This window comes from Octopus sinensis, linkage group LG7, assembly GCF_006345805.1.
Source record: "Octopus sinensis linkage group LG7, ASM634580v1, whole genome shotgun sequence".
NCBI lineage: Eukaryota > Metazoa > Mollusca > Cephalopoda > Octopoda > Octopodidae > Octopus > Octopus sinensis.
This window is the reverse complement of record NC_043003.1, coordinates 96679047-96696358: the sequence shown is the minus strand read 5'-3', so window position 1 is coordinate 96696358 and position 17312 is coordinate 96679047. Positions and strand designations below refer to the sequence as shown.

At 35.7% G+C, this 17312-nt stretch overlaps 1 protein-coding gene across 1 annotated transcript in view; it reads right to left on the bottom strand.

Annotated features, from left to right (window-relative positions):
- The window catches only part of LOC115214238 (beta-1,3-galactosyltransferase 1-like), a 63393-nt gene extending 62816 nt beyond the window's left edge, over positions 1-577 (bottom strand). Inside the window, exon 1 of the mRNA XM_029783362.2 lies at positions 409-577. Coding sequence (XP_029639222.1) covers positions 409-466 — 58 coding nt within the window. The 5' untranslated portion in view covers positions 467-577. The remainder of the gene's footprint in view (positions 1-408) is intronic.
- Between the last annotated feature and the right edge of the window lie 16735 nt (positions 578-17312).

Sequence of the window (17312 nt, the reverse complement as noted above, 5' to 3'; positions counted from 1 at the left end):
GTGCCTGGTGTACCTTTATCAGACGGGTAGTCATGATGGGTATATTGGGCTTCGTATATTTTACCCCAGTGTCACTTTGATGGCATGAACTGCTCTCTCACTCAATAATAATAATAATAATAATAATGATGATGATGATGATGATAATGATGATGATAATAATAATAATAATAATAATAATAATAATAATAATAATAATAATAATAATAATAACAATGTGTGAGAGAAAGAACAATGTGGTAATGAATTTTTAGATGATATTTCTAATCAGTGAAGTTTCACTTGTGACTGAATAACAACATATTAACCGTAACAGTAATACACTCGGCAATCACAAAACTACACCAACGATCAGAAGAACAACAAGTACAAAATGCGCATTGTGTAAAAACGTACTGGAATACTTACATGCAAAATATATACTGACTATTGAAACTAAAACACTGAGTTTTGGTGTGATAATCATTTTTCAGTTTGTACGGAAAGACACAAATAATTCAAGATAAGAAAATGCCTCTCAATGCGTATTGCTTTGACTGCTGTTGTTGATCACTCGCATTTGTCACTGGTTGATCGTTATTTTATTTTACTTTCTAAAGTGAAAGAGGCGGGTGGGCGAGCACAATTACCTATTAAATCATACACACACTTGCACACTGTATGTATTTATTTATGTATGTACGTACACATGAAAGATCATGGTAGTGTGTGTGTGTGTGTGTGTGTGTGTGTGTGTGTGTGTGTGTGTGTGTGTGTGTGTGTGTGTGTGTGTGTGTGTGTGTGTGTGTGTGTGTGTGTGTGTGTGTGTGTGTTGTATTCACTTATACACACACTTGCATAATGTTAACGGCGTGGAAAGCCGTTTATTATTTTATTAGTTAAACGGGCGCTGACGGGGGCAATCGTCAACAACAACTGGTGGTTTGCTCTCAAGAGAGCAATTAGAGCTGCGTCGATTAGGTTTATGAAGGCTCTAGCTGTAGAACGTAGGAAAAGAGAGTGGGATTTAGTTAGACAACTAGACGAAGCTCTTGAGACAGGCATCGTAATCGACGTGTTTGCGGCTAGGTTGGCTCTCGACCAACACTTTGACGCCAAACACGAAGGCTGCGTTGTCAGAGCTCAGGCACGTCCGCTTAGCGGGGAGGGGAATAAGGCCGCTCGATGGGCCCGCGTGGCGGAGGCGAAGCGTGGAAACAAAGCGACCATTCGGTCTTTGGTGGATCAGAACGAGCGCAAGGTTTCCGACCCGAAGCAGATGTGTGCGGTGTTTCAGCGGCGCTTTGCTCAACTGTTTGGGACGAACGGTGAGACGGACAACGGGACAGACTTTGGTGTGTATCTGGACAGCCTACCGCAACTCACGGACAGCGAGGCAGAATGCTGCGGGAGACCGATATCTACCTGGGAAGTGGAAGAAGCAATGAATAGCTACACGAGAGTTAGATCGCCGGGTTTGGATGGTCCACCCCACGAGCTTTACACTTCGATGCCAGACTTGTTTGCGGGCCCTTTGTGAAACGTCTACTGCAACTGGCAACAAAACGGGAGAATTACTGCTTTTGTTTGTCGTGGAGTGGTGGCTTTGCTGAGAAAGGACCCAAACAAGGGGGACGTTCAAGGGAACTTTAGGCCCATCACTCTGCTCAATGCAGTGTTGAAGATTTTGGCCAAGGTGCTAGCCAAGAGATTGGCGCTTGTCGTGGACAAGCTGATTGGCAAGGCGCAGACATGCACCGTGCCAACCAGGTCGATACACGATAATCTCCATCTCATGCGCTACATCATAGAGAGGGTGGGTAACGACACTGGCGCGGGTGGGGCATTGATTAATTTAGATCAGAGTAAAGCCTTCGATAGGGTCGACCATCGATACCTGGCAGCTGTTCTCAAGGCAGCCGGTTTCGGTCCAGTCTTCCACGGGTGGATCGCTGCTTTGTACAGCAACATTTGCTCGGTGATACGAGTGAACGGTTACCTTTCGGAGCCGTTTGACATCTCACGTTCGGTTCGCATTTCAGAATTATAATATAGAGACTAGCTTAAGGTGACCCGCTCTACGCGCGGGTAAGAGTGTGGTTGTTACTTTCTGTTGTTTTCTTTCGGCACGTAAAAAGCACCATCCGAACGTGGCCGATGGCAGCGCCGCCTTGACTGGCTTCTGTGCCGGTGGCACGTAAAGAGCACCAACCGATCGTGGCCGCTGCTAGCACCCCCTGACACATGTGCCGGTGGCACGAAATAATCACCCACTACACTCATGGAGTGGTTGGCGTTATAAACCGCATCCAGCTGTAGAAACACTGCCAGATCAGACTGGAGCCTGGTGCAGCCTCCTGGCTTCCCAGACACCGGTCAAACCTTCCAACCCGTGCTAGCACGGAAAACGGACATTAAACGATTATGATGATGTTGATTCTCCCTCCTTGTTTCTCTCTCCTTTCTCTCTCAATTTCCCACTCTCTTACTCTTCCATTCTCTCGGACTCTCCCTCGCTTTCTCTTACTCTCTATCTTTATCTATCTCTCTCCCATTTATAAAAAACAAAAGATCTTGAGTAAGTTGAGAAAGAAAATATTTTGAAATATCAATCATGAATATCAGGCAATGACAACGGAAAGGTCTCTCCCCCTTCTTGTACGTATTGACTCTCGAGCCATTACTGCGCAAGTTGGAGGCTTTGAGGGGTATCCTGCGCGATCTAGGAGGTGGAAACAGCGTGTCTGCCTATGCCGACGACATCACCGTGATGGTGTCGATCGACAGGCACATTGACCTGATTGGCGAGACACTAAACGAGTACGAAGCGTTGACAGGTGCAAAGATTAACGCGGAAAAGTCCGTGGGCTTGCAACTGGGCACCTGGAGAGGCAAGCCCATGCCGTCCAACAGAGTCGTAGGGCGCTGGACAGACGGACCCGTTAAGCTGCTCGGGATCTGGTTCAGTCCAGACCTCCAGGTGGATAAAAACTGGGAAGAGGTGATGAGGGTGGCCAATCTCACCCAGAAATGGGCCGAGAGGAAGCTGTCCCTGAAAGGTCGAACGGAGGTGGCGAATGCGTACATCGCATCCGTCATCTATTACCGATTGACCGTCGACCCTTGTCCCGATTGCTGGTTGGCCAAGCTGGTGCACTTGCTCTTTGACTTTTTGTGGAAGGGTCAGGTACCACTGGTCAGGCGTTCCATCTGCTGTCAACGGCCGCTGAACGGATTCCTTGGCATGCTGTGGTTACTAGACGGTAAACAGGTGTGGTCGTCTTTTGTCAGACGCGACTTTCCGCAGCTCGTCTCTTTGGCAGAGCTGCAGTCCTGGATCAAACACAGACCGAGAAAGGGCGCTTGGTACCTCGAGTGCCGTCAATCTCTCTCCGCCCTCCACCAAGCGGGCAATGCGATCGGTAGTAGTTCCACCCTAGCGTTCTATAGAGGGTTAGTGGAAGAAAAGTGCGACGACGTTCTCGGGGAAACTCGAGGCGTTGACGATATCGAGTTGAACAGTGTGTCCAGTGCCCGAGTATTGCTGACCTCTGGGTTTATGTTGAACAGCTACTGTCGCATAAAGGACGGATCCGGCTATCAGCTGAATCCATAGTGAAGATTGCCCCGCCGACCTCCTTTAACCGGGAGGGCAAGGCAGTTTTCTTTCGCCTAGTGGCTGTAGCAAAAGAGGTGGTATGGTGGACCCGTTTGAAAGGGCTATGGTCAGACACTTTTCTCTTTGGCCAAGGCCTCATCAACTTTTTCAAGTTTCACTTGAAAAGGAAGATGAGAGTAGAGAGGGAAGTGCTGTCTCGTAGCAAGTTTATTGAAAGGTGGGTGAATGTCGCAAGAATGGCCAGTATGAACGGACCAATTCTCAGGATACACCTGTGAAAATTAAAAGGTAACATAAAAAGAGAAAGGGGCTCTCTACCCCCCTTTTGACCAGGCTCCCGTGGCTTTTATGGGTTTTTCCACGAGTAACCTTTCGAAGCGCTTCCCCCTATTGGGAGTTTTAATTGTCACTTATATTTCGTTGTTATCTTGCTTTTGTACACGGACTTTTTTTCAAACGGACAAAATCCTTTGTAACTTTCGTCCTGTATTTTGTCCCTAAATGTTATAATTGATTTTTGTTAGCCCTTGTGGCCAATAAACGAATTTATTATTATTATTGAACGTTTTTGACACAATTTCATATTTTAGAAGTTATTTCGTGTTAAAGTTGTCGTGTTTGGGTAATTTCAACCAATTAACGATGTGTTTTCGGTTGAAGAAAGCTACTGCTGTTTGCGATAGTAATCGAAGAGGAACAACTTCCGGGTCATCTCTACTAAATGTCACCACTCTGTTCTATTCGTATGGTGAGCGAAGACGATGCCACCTTTATCCTTTCTTCCTTTCTAGTCAGTACCGTGCATTTCTTACTCTTTCCCTGCCTTCTACATTATCAACTAGCAACTAGCGAGTGAACGTGTCACTGCCACTACAATTACCGTATTTTCCGGTGTACAAGCCGCTATTTGTTTTGTTTTACCTTCATATTTTGATTATGTCATATTTTTTTTTATCTAATAAAAACATTTCATATTGACGAAATGTGTTCGTTGTTAATTATAGTAAGATAAAATCATGACAATAACAACACCTCTCATAATTTTAAAATAAGGTATTTTGAAACTACATATACGTCAACAACAAAAGGGTTAGCTGCGGACTCGTTGCTCTGTAGGTCTTTTAAACACCGGCGCGCTTTATGTGTGGATAAAACACCGATGTTGGGCAAACGAATAAATATATGTTTCTTTCTTCTTGGTGTTAATTCTTCGAATAGAGTGGTGACATTTAGTAGAGATGACCTGGAAGTTGTTCCTCTTCGATCACTATCGTAAACAGTAATAGCTTCCTTCAATCGAATACATATCATTGATTGGTTGAAATTACCCAAATACGACACCGTGTTCTACGTGAGAAATTCTACTAGTATTCGAAGATTGAAATTGTTTAGTTAATTTTTTTTTTAATCTGTGATTTAATTTATTGACCTTGAAAGGACGAAAGTCAAAGTCGACCGCGGCGCAGTTTGAACTCAGAACGTAAGCAATAATGATAATGATGATAACAACAGCAACAACAACAACAACAACAACAACAACAACAACAACAACAACAACAATAATAATAATAATAATAATAATAATAATAATAATAATAATAATAATAATAATAAGGATGAAAAACATGAAAGACCGAAAAAAACTTCACTCTATTCTGAAAGAGAGCAAAAATTCGCTACTGATTTCTTAGATACCTACCAGATTGATCAGGTTGAAGGAAATGCGCCAACTGCTGCTGCAAAGAAAATAAAATTAATTGCAAAGACAAAAGCACATGAAAAATTAGCTAGCAGATGGGAACAGAAACCTCTGCATGTGGCCCGTAGCAAACAAGCTGATGTCGACCAGAAACACACGCATCAATGGTTACGAAGCTCAAGGCTAAAAGCAGAGAGTGTAGGTTTCATATTGGCTGCTCAAGACCAAAGCTTATTAACCCGGAACTACCAAGCCAATGTAAAAAAAAAATAGAACTGACCCAAAATGCCGATTCTGTAACAATGAGATTGAAACTATAGGCTACCTAATCTCAGGGTGTAGAGTCTTAGCATCTGTACAATATAAAGCAAGACATGACAGAGTCGGCCAGTATTTACACTGGACAATATGTCGGCATTATAAAATCAAAACCGCTGACAAATGGTATAAACACCATCCTGAAGCTGTGACTGAGGGAGAAAATGTGTCGATTCTATGAGACTTCCCTGTACATACTGACAAGCTATAAAAGCTAATAAACCGGATATTATTATAAAAGATGAGACAAAAAAGGTGTGTATATTAATTGACATGAGTTTTCTTTGCGATCACAATATAGCAGTGAAGGAATTTGACAAGATCAGAAAATATAAAGACTTGCTAATAGAAATTTAAAAAATGTGGCGTCTCAATGCGACTACAGTACCAGTGATTGTAGGATCTCTAGGAATGATAAAAAAAAAAGGTACTGAAACTTATTTGAAAATGATACCATGCTTACCATCCCTACAGGAAGTGCAAGAAATCGTGTTAACTGGAACGACTCATGTACTGAGAAAAGCATTATCGCTGTGAAATCAACATCCATTCATGAATTTATTTATTTATTAATTTTTAAAATACATATTTTACCTGTGAATTTACGTGTGTAATCTGGGAATGCATACAATGAGCTTCTCTGCCGTAGGTGTACGGAAAACACCCGGCGAGAAACGGAAGAAAATTTGAAGAAAGAAGGAAATAATAATAATAATAATAATAATAATAATAATATAATAATAATAATAATAATAATAATAATAGATGGAGTAAGCAAATTAATGTTGTGGTCATAGAGTGTTACCACCTGAGCAGCCCGGTAGATGAAAATGGGGTTCAAATTAGGGATTACCGACAAGGTATGTATGATCATTGGAGAGAAAAGGGAATGTTTCAACTCACGGAACAGAGACTATGTGATCAAACTAGAGCAATAAGGAAAAATTATTCGTTCACAGAAGTAGAGCTCGAAGCTATCAAAAGACGGGTCATGGAAAATGGCAGCAGAGATAACAATGAAAATACAGTTCTTACTAATAAGAGTAATCTCATAGCACAGGAAAGGAGCGGCAAAAAGGCAATCTACAACAGAATAAAGGTAAGACTACAAGAGAACGCTAGCAACATTATTTGCAACCTTTAAAAGGTTGATCGATGGAAATTGAACCAAGAAACGAAAAATGTCAATGAAATTCTGAAATACATCAGAACAAACAACATCACAGAAACAAATAATTTGATCAAAGCAGCAAGTATTGTTGTAGCAAAAAACGTGGGTGTCGATGTCAAAAAAATAAGCGAAAATAATGGGAGTGACAAAAGAAAAGATCCATGGTGGAAAAGAAAAATCCAGGCAGGGTTAGACATGCACTCGAAGGAAATATCTATGTTAGACCGAAAAGAGAAAGTGGAACTTAAAAGAGAACAAAAATACAGGGCGCTGAAAAAGAAGTATAATATTGAAAGAAAGGGCCCGAAAGTAATAATAGAGAAACTGAAACAGCGCCTCATTGCAAAGAATGCAAAGATGGTAAGATACGACCAAAGAATGAAGGGTTGCCACCAGAATAGGTTATTCAGAGTAGATCAGAAGAAATTCTATAAAGAAATAATTGGAGAATGTACAGATGAAAAGTTGATGCCAGATAACACTGAAAGTCAAAAGGTTTTGGAGTGACATCTGGAGCAAAGACAAGGAGCACAAGAAGGATCCTGAATGGTTGCAAGGACTGAAACAAACAGTAGTCTGTCCAAAACGAGCAGAACTGGTCATTTTCGTTAGGGAAGTGAAGGAAATCAGCAAACAACTGAGCCACTGGAAGGCCCCGGGACCAGATGCAGTTCAAGGCTACTGGATCAAGAGATTTGGTGAATGTCATGCACAAATAGTTGCGCAACTCAACACTTTGTTAAATGCCGACCAAGTAACACCAGAGTGGTTTACATTGGGTAGGACAGTGCTGTGCCTGAAAAACATCGAAAAGGCAATATGGTAGACAATTACAGGTCGATATCCTGTTTGCCACTTATGTGGAAGTTATTGACTGGAATACTCGCAGAGTCAAAGTACGAACATCAGGAAAACAATGGTGTCCTGCCACATGGGCAGAAGGGTTGCAAGCGTAAGTGCAGATGTATCAAGGATCAACTCCTGATAATCAAAACTGTACTTAGAGACCGAACACCGGTCACGAGGAGAGAGAGGAGAGAGGTAGATGCAGAGAGACAGAAGAATAAGGAGGGACGAGAAAAAAGGAAAAGGGACAGAGTGAAGTGAAAAAGGAGGGAAGATGAGAATGAAGAGAAAGCCAGGAAATGTGAGAGAGGGGGAACGAAAGAAAGAAGAGTGGAAAGAACGAGATGTGAAGGGGCTGATAGAAAGAAAGAAGAAATGAAAGAATAAGTTAGTCGTACAAAATTTAGATATATATATATGTACTTACATAAGAGACCAAAGTGTACGTACGCCGCCATATGTATATAAAAAGGAATACAAAAAATGGGACCAAAACGCAAAGCATCCAGACAGTTAGATGATACAAAAAAGGAACAACAAAACTTCCAGACAGATGATACAAAAAAAGAAAAGAAAAACAAAGACGAGTCATTCGGAGTTTTCTTTTTTCAGTCGAGTTCCTGATTATCTTTGCAATTTCGGCTGCTTATACTCGAGATTGCTCCAGTCCGGCCAGCCCCAAAGAAAGGCTAAACTGAGAGCACTAGATTCCTTGGAAGAAAGCAGCGAATGTACACGAAAACAAGGACGAAAAAAAAACGAAGAAATGCTATATAAATACAAATGCAATATATATGTGTGTGTGTGTATATATATATATATTAAATTAGCGAAAAACAGTCAAAATCATAAACCAATACATAGAAATAAAAATAATTAATAAAAAATATATAAAATATAAAATTCAAAATTTAAATTATTTAAATTTAAAGTTAAAATTTAAAAAATTATTTAAATTAATAATTATACTTATAAATTTATATATATATATATAATATATATATATATATATATTATATATATATATATAATATATATATATATATATATATATATATATATATTAAATTAGCGAAAAACAGTGAAAATCATAAACCAATACATGGAAATAAAAATAATTAATAAAAAAATATAAAATATAAAATTCAAAATTTAAATTATTTAAATTTAAAGTTAAAATTTAAAAAATTATTTAAATTAATAATTTATACTTATAAATTTATATATATATATATATATTATTATTATTATTCAGTAGTTTTATTTTTATAGCGTGCTTTCACTTCACTACCGAGCGCAGCTCTGTGTGCCTTGGGTATGTGCTGTGATTTGTTGTGATGATCTGATGGTTATTGTATGGAAAGTGTTCTGCGTAGGATGTGTACAGTGCCTAGTAGTGCAATTTTCTGTATGTTATATGTGTTTGTAAGTCCTGGTGTTTTTGTTATGTATTTGTCTGAATATTTTTTTATCATGCCTAATGCACCTACTATGATAGGAATTGTTTCTGTTTTCAGGTTCCACATTCTAGTTACCTCTATTTCCAGGTCTTTGTATTTTGAGAGTTTCTCCATTTCTTTTAGAGACACGTTGTCATCTGCCGGTATTGATACATCAATTAGAAAGCATTTTTTTTCTTCATGATCTCTGACAACTATATCTGGTCTGTTGGCCTTAATTTCTCTATCTGTGTGTATCGGCATATCTGTGTGTATCGGCATTATTATTATTATTATTATTATTATTATTATTATTATTATTATTATTATTATTATTATTATTATTATTTTGATATATATATAACTATCAAAAAGTATTAAAAGTTTAATATAAGATAAAGTGTAAAAACACTACGATCGTTTCATGCCCATAAACCAATTCGAATAACAATAATTTTAATTCAATTAATAATTCGAATTATGGTTATAGGCAATATTCAGCTTAATTATAATATTTAAATAAATAATCAGAAATATTTAAACAATATTTTTCAAGAAATAAATAAAATAATAATTTTTCTTATAAAAAACTCTATTATCAAACTAGAAACTTAACGATTATGATTATGTCATACAATCGATTATAATGTTAAATATTAATTTTTAAGTATTAATTTTAAAGGTAAGAAACCCACAAATAATCTAATATCAGTTATAGTCAATATCTAATTACACACATATTTTACCAAAAAAATGACTATTCATATTATTAAATATAATTTCAAGTCAAATAATTATATAATATTTGAATAATAAATAAATTATCAATGAAAATATATAAATGTAAATAAATATTAGAATTAAGATCTAAAATTATCTCTATCAATAAATATATATGCACGTATAATAAAAACCTAATAAATTAATTATTCATTATTACTTATAAAAATATTAAAAGATTAAAAGATTAAAGATGAAATAGCTAACTGTAAAAAAACAAACAAACAATCTTAAACGAACACTATAACAAATTAATGTACTATATATCTCTTTGGCTAACTAATAACTTTCAAAAAATCGTATAGTTAAAGTAGAATAATAAAATACTTAATGAAATAATCAATCCGTAGTTATATAGTATCAAATAAATACTACATATTTATCAATGGGAAGAATATTACTATCAATTATCGATTTAAAAAAAACAATATATAAGTTATAATAACAATTATAAGAAATTTAAAATAACTATCAACAGATATAGTTATTTAACTAAAATTTATGCTATCAATACATGTATATACATGAAACCTAACTTTAAAAAACTCGTATAACTGTTAAAGCTCTATATATCTCTTTGGCTAAGTAAAGTTTTACGAATAAACGTAAAGTTAATATGTAATAATTATATAGAAAATATTACGATAATTAGATTATTACATAACCATCAATATTTATATAAAAAAAAACAATATTATACTATAAGACTTATTAAAATATTTAAATTTTAAAATTTAAAAATCTTAAATATAAATATATACTTAGCTTTGCGAGGTTTTCTGATGAACTAAATTTTAAATCGGAAAACGTCCTTACAGCGTTTATAAGAATACTCGTGGAATTACGTTATTAGTAAAAAAAAAAGAATAAATTGTTGAATAATTCTTAAAACGTAAGGAACTACAAATACGCTTTATCAATGAAAATTATGAATGGAAACAGTTATGGTTTATCAATAAAAGTAAATAGAATGAAGTCACAAATAAAGAATAGAATCACTCTATACTATAAGATTTATTATTAAAATAACTATGATAAATAATACTTAATACTAAATAAATTAAATAATTAAAAACTACTAATTATTAAGTATACTCTAAAAATCTTTAAAAAAAAAAAAGACTCCGCCGGTAACGACGACGAGGGTCCCAACTGATACGATCAACGGAACAGCTTGCTCGTGAAATTAACGTGCAAATGGCTGAGCATTCCACAGACACGTGTACCCTTAACGTAGTTCTCGGGGATAATCAGCGTGACACAGAGAGTGACAAGGCTGACCCTTGGAAATACAAGTACAACTCATTTTTGCCAGCTGAGTGGACTGGAGCAACGTGAAATAAAGTGTCTTGCTCAAGGACACAACGCGTCGCCGGGAATCGAACTCACAACCTTACGATCATGAGCCGAATGCCCTAACCACTAAGCCACGCGCCCTCACTCTAAAAATCTTATATGATTAATAAATATATATAAAAAAATTATAGTAAACCCTCGACTTACTATTAAATTCTTTCCCAAATTACTCTTATTTATAAGCTAAAACACGTGATCAAAACCAATGTCTCGTAAAACACTTCTCATAATGTGAGGTATAACTGTGCATGCGTATACATACATACATACATACATACATACATATATATATATATATATATATATATATATATAATATATATATATATATATATATATATATATATATATATATATATATACATACAATATGCAATACATATATATACACATATATACACACACACATTTAACTTTTGAATTTTATATTTTATATATTTTTTATTAATTATTTTTATTTCTATGTATTGGTTTATGATTTTCACAGTTTGATTTGCCTAATAGTGGTTTTATCTCTAATTTAATATATATATCTATACTATAAAATTAGATCTAATCCTAAATCTAATTTTTCCCTGTAAGTTTGGATTTACTCCCTAATATTATTATTATTATTATTATTATTATTATTATTATTATTATTATTATTATTATTATATTATTATTATTATTATTATTATATATATATATATATATATATAATATATACATACGTATGTCGTAACTTCTCTTAATCTTGCCAATATATCACCTCATGGATGGTCAGGTAGCATGAATTACACAAACATTTAGAATTTTGTTTTTCATTATTGGAGAGACATGTCCAAATTCATAAAAGTTTATCACAGAAAAATATTCAAACACATAACGAGAGTGAAATCCCCGCCATTTCATTACCCAACGAATCTGTGACATTAGAATCAAATGCAGTGGTTCTCAACCAGGATATGACCCCTGAGGGGTCCATACCAGGAAAATAGTAAATTTGGAATCCACAGCGGTATTTTAAAGTTGCATGAACATTTTTTATTCAAGTACATTTATTACAAGAGACAGCTTTTCATTCTCTAACGTTTTACATAGATCAACTTATGCAAATTATTGTGTGAAAAACAAAATAGGAATCTTGAAAGAAACCTCTATAAAACTAATTTTTTACGCATCGAATGGCTTTAGGCGTCCACCAGAATGGAATGATTATCAAAGGCTGTCCATAGTTTTAAAAACTGGCTGAGAACCAGTTATCTAATGTATTTAATGATTATTTTTATTAAATACAACATCAAAGATTGGTTAACAAGCCTTTTCCACACGATGACAATAGACTGTGGGATGGAGAACTAGATGTTAGTATGACTCTGAATCGTAAGGTTTTATAGATAGAGTAAGGATCGAAGTAGTAAAACGAAAGGCGTCTCTCTTGCATAAACGCGTTACATCTATATTGCAAAAACGCATATCTGTATTACATATAATATACTGCCAGTCAATAAAAATCAATTCTCCTACCGAAGAAATGCTTTGATGATACTGCTCAGCATGCCCAAACTTGTCGGAGCTAGCAAACTATAGATTAACACCGTATTGAATTTCACATCGAAATTAAGGATACATACATGCATGCATGCATGCATACATACATACATACATACATACATACATACATACATACATACATACATACATACATACATACACACATACATACATACATACATACATACATACATGCAAGCATGCATGCATGCATACATACATACATACATACATACATACATACATACATACATACATACATACATACATACATACATACATACATACATACATACATACAAATATACACACTTAAATACATACGTACATAAATTGTGCCACCAGCAACATTACAATACCTGGGTCAGCTGGAGGTAAAAAGGAGGTATGAGGTTGTATACAGCAGCTACTTATTAACAAAATGATCATGGAAGAAACAGTAAAAACCAAAATCGAAGGAATTTCACCATAGTGTGGCTGAACTATCAGACGGCTTTAGATAGTATACCACATGGGTGGATTATCAAGGCTTTACAGTTAACCAAAGTTCCACAACCACTAATAAGTGCAATTGAACACCCGACCAAGACTTGGCACACCACTTTCCTCATTATGAGTGATAAGGAGCAAACCGAGTCCGATAGCATTCGCAACCCCAAAAGGAAAGGCAACTTTCAGGGTAATAGACTGTTGGTGTTGCTCTTTGTCCACTCATTAAACCCATATGATATCTACTCACAAAACTTTCTGACCAGAGAAATAGATCCAGAAATATCTCCCATCTTTTGTTTGTCGGCAACCTGAGACTGTATGGGCCAAATATCAACCATATAAAAAACAACTGGACCTCATAGCCCAATTTTCTACAGATATTGGGGTTAAATTTGGTGATTCCAAATGTGTATATTTAATTGCAAAACGTAGAAAAGTTGTGAATAAACGGCTTGACAATACAACTTCTATAGTCAAAGGACAATTATAGGTATCTCGGACAAGATGGGAATGTCAGATATGAAGGACTCATGAATAAAGAGCGGACCAAAAATGAATACCTCAGGAGAGTAAAAAGAATATGATCATCAAAACTCTCAGTTTACAATAAGCATATTGCCCACAATATTTTAGCAGTGCCCGTCCTCACACCTACGTTTTGGCCTTGTGAACTGGTCATTACAAGAACTCATTGAGATAGATGTTCAAACTTGCAAACTGATCAATGTTACAGGAAAATTCAATATCAATGGAGATGTAGACAGGTTATACTTCCCACGCAAGGATGGTGGCCGTGGTCTCAAATCTGTATTGATGTCATATGAAACACGTATTGTGATACTGAAACAATATCTACAGCCGAGGAAAGAGAGCAGTAAGTATCTTACCCAAATTTGTGACCATGAAACCAATAACATAACTACAATAGTTGATGGTCTTGAGAGGCGGTATGAAATAAGAGCTGATACAGATCTCTCCCCAAGGAACATTGTTAAAATCTATTTATCAGAAGAATAGAATTAAAATAGTAACTTATTCACTGAGATTATACATGAGTACTTGGCACGTTAAACACAAACCATAGAAGAGATTGATTATGTTAAAAGCTTAGCATAAAGTATTAACAAGTTTATGACACTTTGGAGGCTACATCCATCCAAACCAAGAACAAGAGATTCCCACCGAGTACCTGTAGCATAAAAAGCAGAAAACGTTGACAACCAACAAACGTAGACTGTGCAAGACCACAATTGAAGACATCAATCACATTATTGTCAACTGTAAGAGAATGTCTTCTAGTTATTATCTTCCCATAAGGCATGATGTGGTGGCCAGAACAGTGTGAAACAGGATAGCAAGAAAAGAAAACATCATCAAATGAAGTTGACAATTTTGAGACTGATAGATCAAAAGAATACTGGTGTAACTTAAAAATTAAAACAGCTTCCAAGTTAAAACACAGCCGGCCAGATCTTAACCCTGTGCAACCACAAAAAATAAGATATGCTCTGTAGTAGAAATCATCTGCCCTCTGGACACGAATGAGGTTAGAAAAACACAAGGAAAAGAGGACATCTATGGGCCATTGATAAGGAGTTTGCAAATCCAGTACCCAAGATACACTTTCAGCTTCATACTTATTATTGGAGCAATAGGATACATACCATCACTTCTGAAACAAAGTATGGCTGAACTTGGGATCTTGGGGAGAGAAAGTAAATCCTTAATTCATATTCTTAATAATCATGATATCTAGGGCTATAAAAGTCTGCAAGACCTACTTATGATTTAAAGGATGACGGTTAAAACAAGATACTTTCCTTTACAACCGTTCTCCAAAGTAAGTGGCCGGTATAGATTTTCTCTGAATTAAGAGAAAGAGAAAAACGAACATACATACATTACATACAAACACACACATACACGCTCTCTCTCTCTATTTCTCTCTCTCTTATACACGAATAATTATATATATACGTGATTGTTTATTCGTGTGTGTTTGTTCGTGTGTGTGTGTGTGTGTGTGTGTGTGTGTGTGTGTGTCTATCTGTCACCAATGAGTTTGTAGGTATGACTGTGTGTAAATGATGCAACAACACCTTTCGAATATTTAATAGTAACTTTAATTTTACTACACAAATCAAATTTTCAGGTTGCTCATTAATTAAAAAAAGAACTACCACTCTGTCGATTACAACGACGAGCGTTCCAGTCTGTTCCAGCGGAACAGCCTGCTCACGAAATTAGTGTATATATCGCCAGTTCCTAAATACCCAAACAGCAAGTCGCGAAAAAGTAACTCTTCATCCATGAAATTCAATGAAAGAAATATATCGATAAATTAGTTAAATGATTAAAAGTAAAAGGAACTGAATTAGCATATGTGATTCAATATGCAAAACATATGCTGTTCCGTTGATCGAACCAACTGGAACCCTCGTCGTCATAAACGACAGAGTGCTAGCTCTTTTTAATTAATGAGTAGAAGAGGATCATTACAATTGTAAAGAAATAAAATTAAATTATCTTATTGTCTTTAATTTTCAATACACACTGTACGCAAACCATTTAACTTCACTGGCCAAAAACCACAAAATTTCAAGCGCTAAATCAAATGAAATTCTACAGTAATTGCGCAATGTCTGGATGAAAACAACTTACAACCCGCGAGTATCTTCGATTTTAACGTAAACGAGAATACTTTCTTGCTCTTGCTTTTTCTTTTTTTTTTTCTTGAATGAATTCTTCAAGAATGGTGGCACCCTATCTTTGACACACATTTAACCTTTACCTAGAATTGATTCCTGTCTTGTACGAGTAATCACAAGGCAGATGCGCCCCACAATGCTGAACCAGAAATCTTTGCTCCCTCTTCTCGCATAGTTTTGATAAACTCATATTGATCATTCCCCTTTAACACACAATGCTAGCAAAAACAAAAAATGAATAACTGCATTCTTAAGGATTTCGATTTAGTTTAGATGTTTATTTACATTTATTCTGCGAATAGAACAGATTAGATCGAACCCAAATGACCATCCAGATTAAACCTACACTGGCTTATTCATATATATATATATATATATTATATATATATATATATATATATATATATATATATATATATATATATATATATATATATATATATATATATATATGAGGTAAATAGATGAATGAATTATCCTTTGTTTACCGTTAACATGGAAAATTCAATAAACAGTTACCAGGGTAACAAAATTCACGCAAGTAACAAGGATGAAGCGACCTATTGAAAGGTAGAAACTCCGAGTTAATGTACAGTAATTTGTGTAGTATAAGTAAATAAATGGAGTTGAACGCAGATGCTATTCAAATTATTTTGCTTTCGACATATGTTTCGAAGACAACATTGGTTCTATTCCAAAGGAATAAACGGTGTAAAATGCAATCTTCTCATCAGGAAAGAAAGAGAGCCTACCTCAGCAACAAGACATTATAACAATTTCGATGACTGCATAAATGATAAACAGAACGTTATTAAGTATTTTAAAAAACCGTTAGTGGATTCGACGTCAAAGGCAGATACTAGAAAGAGAAGGGGTAAAGAAATAATTAGAGAACAAATAAAGAGGGACACATTGATTGAAAAAATTGATCAAAGGCTTGGAAGTAGATTTCTCTATTGAAGTAAAGTGCAAGTTAAACTAACTGTTCAAACTATAAAGACTGGTAAAATTACTTATTTGAGCTAAAGGTATGTTTCTGCCAGTGTTTACATTTGTAAGATCGCTCTATAAGTGTGTTAACAAGGTGAATCTTAGAGAAGAGAATATGGAAGAGTTCAGAATTGCAAATGTTACAAAAACCTTTGCCCTTATCATAAGGGAAAGAAAGTGTTGTATTGGAGTGACATCTGGAGCAAAGACAAGGAGCACAAGAAGGATGCTGAATGGTTGCAAGGACTGAAACAAACAGTAGTCTGTCCAAAACGAGCAGAACTGGTCATTTCCGTTAGGGAAGTGAAGGAAATCAGCAAACAACTGAGCCACTGGAAGGCCCCGGGACCAAATGCAGTTCAAGGCTACTGGATCAAAA